Source organism: Simochromis diagramma, unplaced genomic scaffold (assembly GCF_900408965.1).
Source record: "Simochromis diagramma unplaced genomic scaffold, fSimDia1.1 OVJJ01000421.1, whole genome shotgun sequence".
In the NCBI taxonomy this organism is placed as follows: domain Eukaryota; kingdom Metazoa; phylum Chordata; class Actinopteri; order Cichliformes; family Cichlidae; genus Simochromis; species Simochromis diagramma.
Genome location: NW_024387250.1, coordinates 10,885,824 through 10,898,069, shown reverse-complemented (window position 1 = coordinate 10,898,069; position 12,246 = coordinate 10,885,824). Strand labels below are relative to the sequence as shown.

Below are 12,246 nucleotides of genomic sequence, written 5' to 3'. Positions count from 1 at the left end.
AATAAATTGTTTGTAACACTTGAAAATGTTTATCAGCGGTGCATTAACAAACACATTAATATAAATGCTCGCATTTGCTTACAACTACTACGCAATATAAATCATTTATCACATCTTCATCTGGTCATCATACATAATACATGTCCACCTCTGGAAGTGGTGCAGCTGGCTTTATGCCTGTGTCTTAAGCATTATCCAGCACCACTGGAAAACCCAACCACATGTTTTTACTTCCTGTCAAGGTGGTGCACCTGCTCATATCAGCTCCACCCCCTTAGCCTCCCTCCCTCCTACCCCCCCCCCCCCCACGACACCTCTCGCTCCAGGTTTGACTACAGTACCCAGAGCGCACTGCGCCGCTCTCCACTCTCCCTCGCTCTCCGCTGCGCCAGTCCGTCTCACTGACTCGCAGAACCAGTTGGTTTGGCCCAGCTTCTTGTTTCCTGCCTTCTCACTGTGTGTGTGCTGCTGCTGCTGCTGTTGTTGTTGCCTGGTGTCAACCTACGCCGACGGGAGAAGAAGACATATCCCTCCCTCTCCTCTGTCAGAGGGCCGCTTCCAATTTGCCTTCACTTTCCTCCTCGCCGGCACCATTGGCTTCCGTGGCGTGCCAGTCAACTCGCCTCCTTCCCCAGCCCGAGTTGAGCAGCAACAGCTCGGAAACATCTGGCCGCCGCAGAGTGCTAGACTCCCCGTCCCTGCGCCTGCTCGCCTCGGCAGCCTGTTATGGAAATTAGTCCAAAGTCAATCTAGTTTTGTCTCCGAAGGAAAAAAGAGGGGATTTTGACGGAGGAAGCGGGGAAGACGGTGGACCTTCTTGTCTGTAAGTGCTGCTTCTAATACCGGAGTCCGATTAAAGGAGGCTCAGGAGAGAGAGAGAGAGAGAGGGTGGGTTACGGAGGGGAAAAAGTAGCTAAACCTTCCTTAGCATGACTGTGTTGTCTCCACGCACTAATAGTTGCTATGTTAGCCGTCCCTCCGCGGTGTTTTAGGGGCTGTTGTCATAGCACCTGGGCCTCCCGAACAACTGTAAATAGCTCAATATTGCAGCCCGTCCGCCTTACTTTTGTTAGCCGCGATCGGGCTATAGCTAGCTGCGTGGGTCAGTGTGTCTCCGTGTGTGTCTCTCCCTGTTTTTCTGTGTTTGTTGTGTCTTCTGGTAAGAAATTAATTACAATACTCCTTTTCTCGCTCGGAGACTTGTCTCTGAACAGCCTGTAAGCGGTAGCAGGAGTTGGACTTTTATGCTAATTTTTTCTCCGGACCGTCGTGGGCAGGCAGCTTGAAAATTGAGTCTTAAATTAAAACAAACTCCAGCAGACTTTCTCCTAAATTTGATAGCACTTTAGAGGTGATAAAAACGCGTCAAAGTGAGGTGAAATTGATTTTTTTTAAAGCGACTTCCAAACCGTGTAATTAAAAGAACTCCGGTGGTGAAGTTAATTAGAAGTTTAAGTTGATTAATGTGATGTTTCCCGCACTTTATTTCTGTTTTATTGACACAGTGAAATTTTTCATTACAGGAGATTACACGGCAAATATTTCTAATTAACTTACAAAATGTTGAAATGGGTGATTATGAAACAAAGAAAAAATAATATAAATGTAATTTATTTCCACATTTGTGTGCAGCTGTGATCACATTTTATTGTGGAAACTCAGTGGGCGGTGTTGCTATTATTTTATTTTAAAAAAAAACAACAACTTTATTTACAGCCAAAATAAAATAGAAAATAAAAGTTGCAGAGTTGTAAACGTTACAGAAAGTTTGCCCAAAACGAAAGCGAAATACAGCCGTTATAATAAGTGTAATAAGTTTCTCCCCGGCTATTAAACACCCTGCACACCTTTTGTTTTGCCCTCACTGGACTCTTTCGGCTCATTTTTGTCACCCAGTGAGTCGTCCGAAGGGTCCGGGCAGTGGTGGTGGTGGTGTGTAGGGGGTGGTGGTTGCTGGATACATGGATATATGGATGGATGGATGAATGAGCGGATGAATGAGTGAATACAAGACGAGGCAGCGGCGCTGAACCGTAAAAGAGTGGAAAACAATATCAGCTGCGTGCGTCTGTCAGTTGCAAATGTGCCGTGTTGGCTTTTGTTTATGGTAACTGGAAGGAGAAAAAGACAGAAGGAGAAGGACAGAGAAGTGCATTTCAAATGATTTTAGACGCCAGGTAAAAGAAAAGTTGTTTGTGTGTGTGTATGTGTGTGTTTTTAGTGCGTAAACTTTGCATTTCCTTAATAGTTTTGGTGGCAGTTGCAGCTTAGTGATTTTGATGTATAAACTCCAAACACCAAATCCCAGAATATTTTAGCCGACTTGTGTTTTATTTCCCGGAGAGAGAAAAAAAGGAGGGGGAGAAAGAGAGACAAAGTTGTGCGGTGTTGGTAGAATGAAAGAGGAGTCTGGTGGCAGGAGTGTAGAGGAGGCAGCATATGGCTGTAGAAAGAGCACAGCTGGAGGTAGCATCTCCATCTGAGGATGATGTCAGAGCAGCTGACAGGCTGCCATCCACCCCACCTCCTCCTCCTCCATCCCTCCACTGCCTCCACCCCTCCCCAGTCCTTTATTGTGAGTCTCAGCGGCAGCCTGGGAGAGTCAGTGCTGTGCGTGTGTGCGTGCAGTGTGCGCACGCTGTGTGTGTGTGTTTGTGGCTGCTGATCAGCGCCAGTTAGGAGGAGGAGGAGGAAGAGGAGGAGGAGGGAGGTGGTATCTCGTTCCCCCTCCAACATCTCCTCCACTTTGCATCTGTCCCTCGCAGTTTGAACAGCGTGTTTTTTTTTTTTTTTGCTTGCCTGCCTGCCTCCCTCTTCTTCTTCTCTCCTCTTCTACCCACTCATTGATTCAGAGAGAGCGAGCGAGCAAGAGAAAGAGCAAGAAAGAAAGAGAGAGAGGGAGAGGGCGATACACAGCCATTCCCAGCCAGAGAGCCCGGCTATTCTGCTACAGTGGAGTTAATCAAGTTGATGCATACTGCTGCAGGTATCGTTTTGTGTGTGTATGTGTGTGCGTGCGTGTGTTTACAGTAGGAGAGTCCGGGATGGTGGAGTTTTGTTTTGTTGTGGGGGATCTCCGGTGTGTCAAACCAGTGTGAGAACTGCGTGAAACTGCTGGCGAGTGCTTCAGAAGTAAACGGCAAAGGTAGCCGGTGCTGCCTGTCTGAGGGGTAATTGCAGCCCGGGAGCAGTCTGCTTGTTTTTAGCTTGCAGTCGAGAGGGGTGCATTTAAAACTTAAGCTGCTGCTTCCTGTTTGAGCTGTCAGACGTTTTGTCGGGACACTTGTTAATTGAAAGGGAAGTGTAGTTTTTTGCAGTTTAATCATGATCATAAATCATAAAAGTAAGTCTCCTTTGAAATATAGTATTTAGACATTTTAAGAGAAGACAATAAACACATATTTTAGCTAATAAATAGGCTTAAAAAACCCTAGAATAAACCGAGCAGTTATTTAATCTGTATTATCTACTTTACTTTTTTCCTGTTAATTCTAGCTCGCTGTAAAAATTACTTGAAAGCATGTGCGGTCCGCTCTACCCATTTTCCCCCTCCTGTCGGCTGGAGTAGAGGAGACTAATTTAGAAGTTGCAGATTTGAGCTGCCTGAATTGGCTAGACAGCTGTAATCGCACTCCCTCCTAGTCTTAATCTCTTTATCTGGCTAGCAGCTGCCATATGGCCCCCGTCAGCTGGATCAGATGTGGGTAAGCCTCCCTCCCCGGCCGTCCCAGCCTCTCCCTCACCCTCTCCCTCCCTGCCTGCCCCTCTGTGTGTGTCTCTCTCAGACCCCTGCCTGAGCTGGCTGGCCAGGGCCGGGTGGGCTGGGTGACTGGGCTGCTGCCCTCCTGAGTCTCCGCCGGCGGCTCCCTCCCCACCGTCGCCACCGTCGTCTTTATTTTTAGCCATCTTTAAGGATTAGGATTGATGCTGTGACGAGCAGGGCACTTACAGTGATTGTATTGTAAATCTTCTCTTCTGGGTGGTGGTGGGTGGAGGGGGTTGAGGAAGAGGGCAGTTTCTACTATGGGGCGGATGTGCGGGGTTTTTCTTGTAAGATTCAGATGGGAAGGAGTGCATGAGTGACGGCTGGTTTATATGTGTGTGCGAGTGTGTGTGTGGAAGGAGGAGGTGGTAGAGGGGTTTGGCTGGACGGTGGGGTGGGGGGGAGGTGGGAGGTGGTACACCCTTGTCCCTGTAAGTCCCCCTCATTAAAAGCAGTCTGAACAAGCCGGAGGGCGAGCACACACACACATGCACATCACACGGACGCACACACAGTCTAACACACTGACATTCTTGGTTTAGCTTCATTCAAATGAGGTGATTTAACTGCTTTGGTTAACACAGTGCAGAGCGGGACCAATGTATTTTCTCAGGCAGGACAAATCGACTTGGCTAACAGGTGGGACCTTTTACACATTTCTTTTTTCTTATTGTCTTCTGGAATCAAAGGTTTTTTGCACAATTAGTTGGTAATTAATTTTATTAATTCGATAATTTCCAGCAAATCTTCTCTAAGAACACCTGCAGAGCATTGATGCAAATTTCCTCCCTTTTTTTCCCTCCACGTCTAATCTCACACCTAAAGCCGAAGCTCGCAGGTTAAACAAGGGACAAGCTGTTTTGTTTTTGACAGTGCTGTTTCAATTGGCCAGTTTTGCTGCTCGACTTAGCCTGTGGAGGTGGTTGGTAGGTAGGCTGGTACTAAGTGTGTGTGTGTTGTGTTTTATATGTGAGGACAGTGTGTGCAGCTGAAAGCCGGTTACCTAAAAGGGCTGTGCCAGGCCAGGCCAAAGTGGGTTAATAAAAATAACCAGCGTAGGAGCAGCGACAATCCAGGAGTGCAGGCAGAGGAGTTGGAGAGATACAGAGAGTGAGAGCGGAGAGACCGAGTAGAAGAATCGGTCGCTGGTGGTTTACCTGAGATTGAGTCTTTGTCTTGGTATAAACTGAGTTAGTGGTTTTTCCTAAACGAAACCATAAATTGTATTTTCTTTCTATTTTTCTTGTCTACTTTTTATTTATTTTAAATTAAGCAAGTAATTGGAGCAGAAAATGAACATTTGGTTTGATGTATGAAGGAATGCGTGCACGACTTTACGAGAATTGTTTCTGTCGATGTTGGGATGAGGAGTAAAAAAAATCCGGGTTGTGCGTAGGTCATGGCTTATTTTAGTTAACTTTTTATGTGTTTTAAAATTATTATTTCATGTGTTACTCTTCCTGTTCGTGCCTTTCGTGTTTTCTTGTCTTTTTCTTGTTTTGTTGTCACCGTCGTTATATCAGATATGTTTTTTTACTGATTCTCTCTGTCCTTGTGTTTCTTAATTTTTAATCTTTTTGTGTTTTTTACCAGATTTAATACAAATTTTGTTCACAGAAATTGTGGCGTTAAAAGAAACGTCTTAGTGGTGATAAAAACTAAATCATAGTCTCTCTGTTTAGCTTACGTTTTTAACTTGTTTTCCACCTTTTTAGATTCCATAGTTTTCTATTGCTCCTCATTTCATGTAATCTTGGTTGCTTCTTGTTTACCTTTTAATTCTTTATATTTTGCATATTTATGCTCATGGAAAGGTTGTTTTTTTTAATTACACCCCCTAAATGAAATCATTAAAAGAACAAAAAATAAAAACTGTAGGTTTAAAATGAAAGACATCTTTGATACTTTATGAGATGTAATTAACTTTGACGCTGTGTCTGTGTGTGTGGCTTCAGGTTATGAGGACGGCAGGATGGAGTTCCCAGACCACAGCAGACATTTACTCCAGTGTCTGAGCGAACAGCGGCATCAGGGCTTCCTGTGTGACTCCACGGTGCTGGTGGGCGATGCCCAGTTCCGTGCCCATCGTGCTGTGTTGGCCTCCTGCAGCATGTACTTTCACCTTTTCTACAAGGACCAGCTGGACAAGAGAGACGTGGTGCACCTCAACAGTGACATTGTCACAGCTCCGGCCTTTTCCCTGCTCCTGGAGTTCATGTATGAGGGCAAACTGCAGTTCCAGGACCTTCCCGTGGAGGATGTGCTGGCAGCAGCCAGCTACTTGCACATGTATGACATTGTCAAGGTGTGTAAGAAACGTTTGAAGCAGAAGGCCACAGCGGAGGCAGACAGCACGCGCAGAGAGGATGACGGTGGGTCCAGCTGCTCTGATAAAGCCGATAGTCTATCAGACGGTTCCACAGGCCGGCCTGCTACTGCCGACCTGCTGCACAGCGATGAAGAAGAGGAGGGAAAGGCAGAGGGAGGGCCGCTGTGGCTGAGGCTGCCGTCTGCAGACAGACCAGGGACACCAGCTATGGCTACAACCAGTCCAGGGCAGGGTGAGACGGAGACGCAAGCAGGGGAAGGCCTGGGAGAGGGAGGAAAGCTCCTTTCTCCGGCCGGCAGCCCCACCAGCTCCACTGGATCTCTCTCCCAGAGGTCCCACCGCTCCGTGAGCTCTCGTGGGGGCCACAGGGGTAGGAGGGTGTCAAATGATGCAGCTGACTGCGTCCTGGACCTGTCAGTCAAGCCAATTGCAGGTAGCAACCACACTAACCACCACCAATCCTTTTTCAGCGGAGCAGCTACACCAGACAGCCTCCAAAGCCCATTGGCTGTTAGGGTAAAGGTAGAAAGGGGCGTGGCTTCAGATGAGGAAGAGGAACTGGGAGGTGGGGACTATGACATGGAGCATAGCGGCCTCACCAAGGCCACGGTTCCTAACACCAACGGGGGCCTGGCCCACCACGGGGTCGGAGGGCCCTTGTCGGCCCAGCGGAGGCTCGGCCTGGAAGCACACCTGTCTGCTCTGCGAGAAGCCTCCCTGGCCTCAGAGCTGGAGCGGGAGGAGAAGCCTCCAGCCACAGCAGACGATGAGGACATCCTGGGGGGCGAAAACGAGCGCGCTCAGGCTGAGGCGGCCAGCATGGATAGCTCGCTGCTGCCTTACGTCTCCAACATGCTGTCGGCTCAACACACACAGATCTTCATGTGCCCGCTGTGTAACAAGGTTTTCCCCTCACCCCACATCCTCCAGCTTCACCTCAGCTCCCACTTCAGGGAGCAGGAGGGCATCCGCGCCAAGCCCGCCGGAGACGTCAACGTGCCCACCTGCAACATCTGCAGCAAGACCTTCTCCTGCATGTACACGCTGAAGCGCCATGAGCGGACACACTCCGGTGAAAAACCCTACACCTGCACCACCTGCGGCAAGAGCTTCCAGTACTCACACAACCTCAGCCGCCACGCAGTGGTGCACACGCGTGAGAAGCCGCATGCTTGCAAGTGGTGCGAGCGGCGCTTCACGCAATCCGGGGACCTCTACCGACACATCCGCAAGTTCCATTGCGAACTGGTCAACTCGCTGTCAGTGAAGAGCGAACCTCTGGCGCTCCCAAATGTCAGGGATTGGGCGATCGAGGACAGCTCCCAGGAACTGTGGAAGTAGAAACAGACTTCTAGGTTTGGTAAAGGGAAAAAGACGGAGAGTGAAAGAAAGGCAGAGAGGCGTGGGGAGGTTAGAGGGAGGCGGCAGAGTTTGATATTCGGGGTTTAAGTGAGTCACGTTCTTGTTTGTTGCAACATCTCATTCAATAGCACTTTAATAGCACATGAAAATGTTACTACTGAGTTGTTTTTCTTTTCTTTTTGTTCCTATTTGGGGTAATTTTTGTTTTATTCTATTTTATTCTGAATCCTCATTTTTATTTCGCGCAAGTTCTCTCCTGTTGGTGGTTTTAATTGCGTCTCTGGACACGGGTCCCAGTGAGAAAGTCTCGCCTTTTTGAAGAGATTTCACTCTGTTTGTGTTTCATCCCAGACACAACACTCCGATGCTGGCCAGCGTATCGGTCCCAGTTCCACAGACAGCAAAACACCACTGCAGGAGTTCAGGTCGAACACACTGAAGTGAAAAAGCATTACAATACACTAAACGGGTACTGTGATCACCACAAGTCGACGCCACCACACACACAGTTTGAATTAGCGTGCGCACACGCGAGTGTGTGTGTGTGTGTGGTACTGCACTACTCTGGCAAAAATTTCACCTAACGTGCGTGAGTGTGTATGAGTGTGTTTTGTGTGTATTGATTTTATTTTCTACTGGCACGGAGGTGTCGTTGGCGAAGCGCTCCCCGCTTCTCTTGTTAAGCTCTTTGGTGTTGTGTGTTCAGGGGAAAGCTGACTGACTGACAGATAAACTGATGGCACTCATGCAATGCACAGCCTCCTTTTTTCACTTCCAGTCAATTTGAAGTATTTTCTAAAAATGAAAAGACCTTTACAAATAATTATTAATTATTATTGTTATTGATAGAATTTTTTTCTTAAATCTAGCTGGCAGTCTTTAAAACATCTCTTGTTGAAAAGGTATTTAATTTAAGGTTGTTGTATATTGTTCTGATATAGTTTAAAAACTTTAATTCTTTGCATTTTTTTAAATTAATGATTATTATTATTATTATTTTGTTACTTTTTTTGTAATGGGACCTGCTGTTGTTGCATGACGTCCAAACCTGTATATTTTAAAATAAAAAATGTGAATTTGCTGTATTACTGTACACATTGTAATTGATCAAATATTTGACAACGGGCTTTCCTTTTTTTTTTCTTTTCTTTTCTTTGTGAATACTACTCCAGGGTGCGGTCTGTTGAAAAACTGAATATTATTCTCACGACTATGGAAAAAAAAAATGCATGAAATTTTGATTTTGTCTTAAACCTTTAAGTTGTGGTTTTTGCATCGGGGAGGGGGAATGTTTGAACCGTACACTTTTGACAGTGAAAAGTCGGATATTTTGTACTCGCTGGGATCCTAGAAGAACGTTACCGAATGTGTTTCCGTCGGATGTTGAAGCGATATGATGAAGCATTTTAAGCCTGTGTCTATATGCACTGATCTTTCTGCTGCACGCGTGTGTGTGTGTTAATGCGTGCGTGCGCGTGTGTGTTTACGAGCGTGTGACTCGGTTAGCACCAGTCAATTTAACCTACTGAAGATCTACGTCCACCCAGCACTTCCTCCTCTTGCTCCTCCTCAGGCGTTAAATGTCTCTACTGCTATAACTTTTGTGTCCGTCCTCACCAGTTCTAAACGCGGTCGAGCCATTTCTTAATTATTTCTGCAGATTTGGGCTCTCGTTTCAGGTCTGTTGAGTGCAGTTTTTTTAAAACATTTTTTATTAAATTGTGGCTTGGCTGAAGTGTGAAGGATACGGAGGGAGGGAGTAAGGAAGGAGCGAGGCTGAACCTGAGCTGTCCTGCTGAAAGTTGAAGGGTCAGATATCTCTGCCACACTGTTGCTTCACGCTGAGCCGAGCTGTGCTGAGCTGAGCGGGGCCGTTAAACTCACCCAGCTCAGTGCAGTGTGCATTTCACATTAGGTGCAGCGGATGTCACGTCTGTGTGTGCGTGCGTGTCTGTTTGTGTGTTTCCTTTTAAAGCATAATCCTTACTTTGAGATAGATGGGAGAGAATTGGCATGCCTGAATGCACCTTTTTAAGCTTAAAGACATGAAATCAGATTTTTTGCTGAAAAGATGCCTTTATTTAAAAAAATAAAAATAAAATTACATTTCTGATGCTGTGATGTATTTGATACTGTAAAGCATTGAGAAATGGCTGTTGAAAATTTTGTGTAAATTCTTGGAATTTATTGAATTTATCTATTTTGATCATGTGATTAGAAAACTCTTGTATGTAAATGTTGCGTTTGGGTCAGGGCTACATCAGTTTCTTCTTCTTTTTTTCTTGTTTTTATTGAAATTTCAAAATAATTGGTCGAGCGTTTATACAATCCAAAAACATTTTTCAGAAAGATACTGACACTCCACATTACCCCCCCCCCCTCTCTCACTCACTCAAATATGTATGTGTGTGTGTGTTAGTGTGTGTGTCCCCGCAGATGTGCATGTGGTGGGTGGGGTATATGTACATGCCGCCCCGTCATCTGGTGGCACCTACAGGCTCTGCCAATGCAACAGTGTGGGTGACATTGCGGCAGTTTGCACCACATCGTCTCATTTTTGTCCCGAAATGTTATTTCTTCACTGGCAGCGTCTCTGCATATGGGCTCCCTCCATCCTGCTGTTGTTTTCATCATTACTGCTGGGGTTTTTTTTTTCCATTTTTTTCCCTCCCCGTTCTGTTCCTCTGGTTTTACTTGACCGCCTTAAACTGCTGTAGTCCGGGCTGTTATTTTATTTTTAAAAGTGTGAGTGTGTGGGGTGGAGTGGCGGGAGTGATGTTAACCACTCAAGACGCTGTGAAGTAAACCACCCCGACTGGACATCTCCATCTTTTTGCTGTGCTTACTTGAAAACAAAAGGGGATAGATTGGGGGTTTTTTTGTTGTTTTTTTTTAAGTAAGGTATAAAAATAAATAAAATTAAAAAAAAAAAAATCAAATGTCATAGACAGTTTATGGTAAAGAACATGAAGGGTTGGAGGGTGGGGAGAGGGCATGAAATGACTGAGTCTGTTTTGAAAAAGGACAATCACTGTCTGGGGGGAAAAAACAAGCAGATTTCAATTGAGATCTATTTACTCCCTGTTGAGATTACAAATTTTTTTTCCTTTGCTTTTCTTTTATGTTCCTTTTTTCAGATTTAGTCATTTTAGCTTTGACAATCATAGTTGGGTTGATTTTTTTTTTCTCTCAAGGGGAGTAAATTCTAATTGTGTTTAGTTTTGTAATTTTTTGGTGTGCTGTTGTTGACATTTTTAAATTGTGTGCAAACTGCAATAAATTATAAGAATCTTGAAATTCAACCCATGTGTGTGTGAAGCTTTTTTCTTTTTTGTGTTTAACTTTACTCATAAAAGTCACAGTTTCCTCGCTGCCATTAAAATAACGAAGATTAGCGACATTTAACTCTGTGTGTGCGCGCTCACGAGTTACAGGTTGCATGAGGGCCAGTTGGGAGGTCTTGGCATCCTGCTCTGCAATGACTTGTCATGTGGGTGGAAGCTGTGCATGTGTGTGTGTGTGTGTGTCTGAGAAGCTCTACAGCGAGCCGTGCCTGGACACAGCGTGGTGGCCTGCACACTCGCTGTGTGTGTACTCACACAGCTCCTGATATATATCTGCAGCACTGGCTGAAGTGTAGGCTGCATTTGAGAAGAAAATGTGCAGCAGCTTGTTGAGATCCAATCCCCTGCACCACACGCACACAGCCTCCTCCTAAAGGTTCTCAGGCACAGGTTTCCAGTAAAGAAATCAGCTTTAGCTAATGTCTTGCTGCTCAGTAAACCGGCTCTTACAGATGCATTAAAAGCCCCTGCACTCGGAGGCCAAGGAGCAGCGTTCATTAGGCCACAGATGGCCACTTCGATAAGCCCCCAATGCACACTCACGTGATAAGCTCACTCCTAATCTTTATGACATTGTCCCCTGTCTGATGAATGCCTAATGTCAGTTTAAGAAACTTGGAAGTGTTAAAAAGATTTCGGTGTGGCGTCCACTTCAAGGAAAGTTCAATGTTTCAACTTTGCAGCTATTTTACTAGGTGAGGTTACTCACAGTGGCAGGCCATTATTTGGAATATATTTATTTTATTATAAAACTTGTCAAAAAACAGTAGGAGACATTTCATTTTAAAAGAAAAACCCCCTTTTTTCTCAGTTGAGATATCGAGACAATGTAAAAAAGTCTCTTTGAGATACCTTCTTTAAATCTTCAGAGGCAGAAAATACATTAACCCTCTCCTTTGCTCCTGCGCTACTTGGTGATCATTAATTGCAATCTGCAGCGTTGTAAGTGAACATCTGCTTGTAGACAACTGCGCGCTCTCTCTCTCTCTCTCTGTATGAGGAGGCCGTGCGAGGTTTGCTGTGAATGTAGGTCATTAATTTGTTTCTGTCCTTTGTTTACTTAAGGAAGGGGGGACAAAGGGGCAGCTGCAGAACCATTTGGCTGTGCCCAAGGCGGGCCAGCTCAACATGTTGGGAGGCTGAGACCAGCTTGGGCTCCTGTCTGGGGCCCGGGCCCCTGCACTCTGCTGGTTTGCGTGAGGGAGCGGACTCTGCCAAGCTGCCAGGGAGGACTCTCGTACCAAGGGAGGGAGGAGGGAGGAAGAGATAAAGAGAAGAGTGTCATGTGGACATGTGGAAACGTCCTGATGTTTGGCTGTTGTGTCTTGGTTTGTCTCTAAAATGACATCTGCAGGTTGAACAGAGAAAAAAAAAAGGATTCTTTAACTTTGGAACTTCTAAAACTCAGCTCGAGACAGATGTTTACGTCTTAAAACTCCATAGCATGC

At 45.7% G+C, this 12,246-nt stretch overlaps 1 protein-coding gene across 4 annotated transcripts; it reads left to right on the top strand.

The window, feature by feature from the left end:
• The first annotated feature begins 365 nt into the window (after window positions 1-365).
• Window positions 366-10,760, top strand: zbtb18 (zinc finger and BTB domain containing 18). Of its 4 annotated transcripts, none has more exons than XM_040001482.1 (2): window positions 366-823; window positions 5,719-10,760. In XM_040001482.1, the coding sequence occupies exon 2, from the start codon at window positions 5,736-5,738 to the stop codon at window positions 7,431-7,433; it is 1,698 nt and encodes a 565-aa protein (XP_039857416.1). In that variant the 5' UTR covers window positions 366-823; window positions 5,719-5,735; the 3' UTR covers window positions 7,434-10,760. The 4 variants fall into 4 exon arrangements, with proteins under 4 accessions (XP_039857416.1, XP_039857415.1, XP_039857413.1 ...); XM_040001481.1 differs by lacking the exon at window positions 366-823 and adding an exon at window positions 888-2,986; XM_040001479.1 differs by lacking the exon at window positions 366-823 and adding an exon at window positions 4,198-4,402.
• The last annotated feature ends 1,486 nt before the right edge of the window (window positions 10,761-12,246 follow it).

What these genes read in the sequence shown, in the direction of transcription:
- zbtb18 (XM_040001479.1), top strand. Translation starts at nt 4,363, where the DNA reads ATGTATTTTCTCAGGCAGGACAAATCGACTTGGCTAACAG. An exon ending in CAAATCGACTTGGCTAACAG is followed by an intron (nt 4,403 to 5,718) that starts GTGGGACCTTTT and finishes GTGTGGCTTCAG; the next exon opens with GTTATGAGGACGGCAGGATG.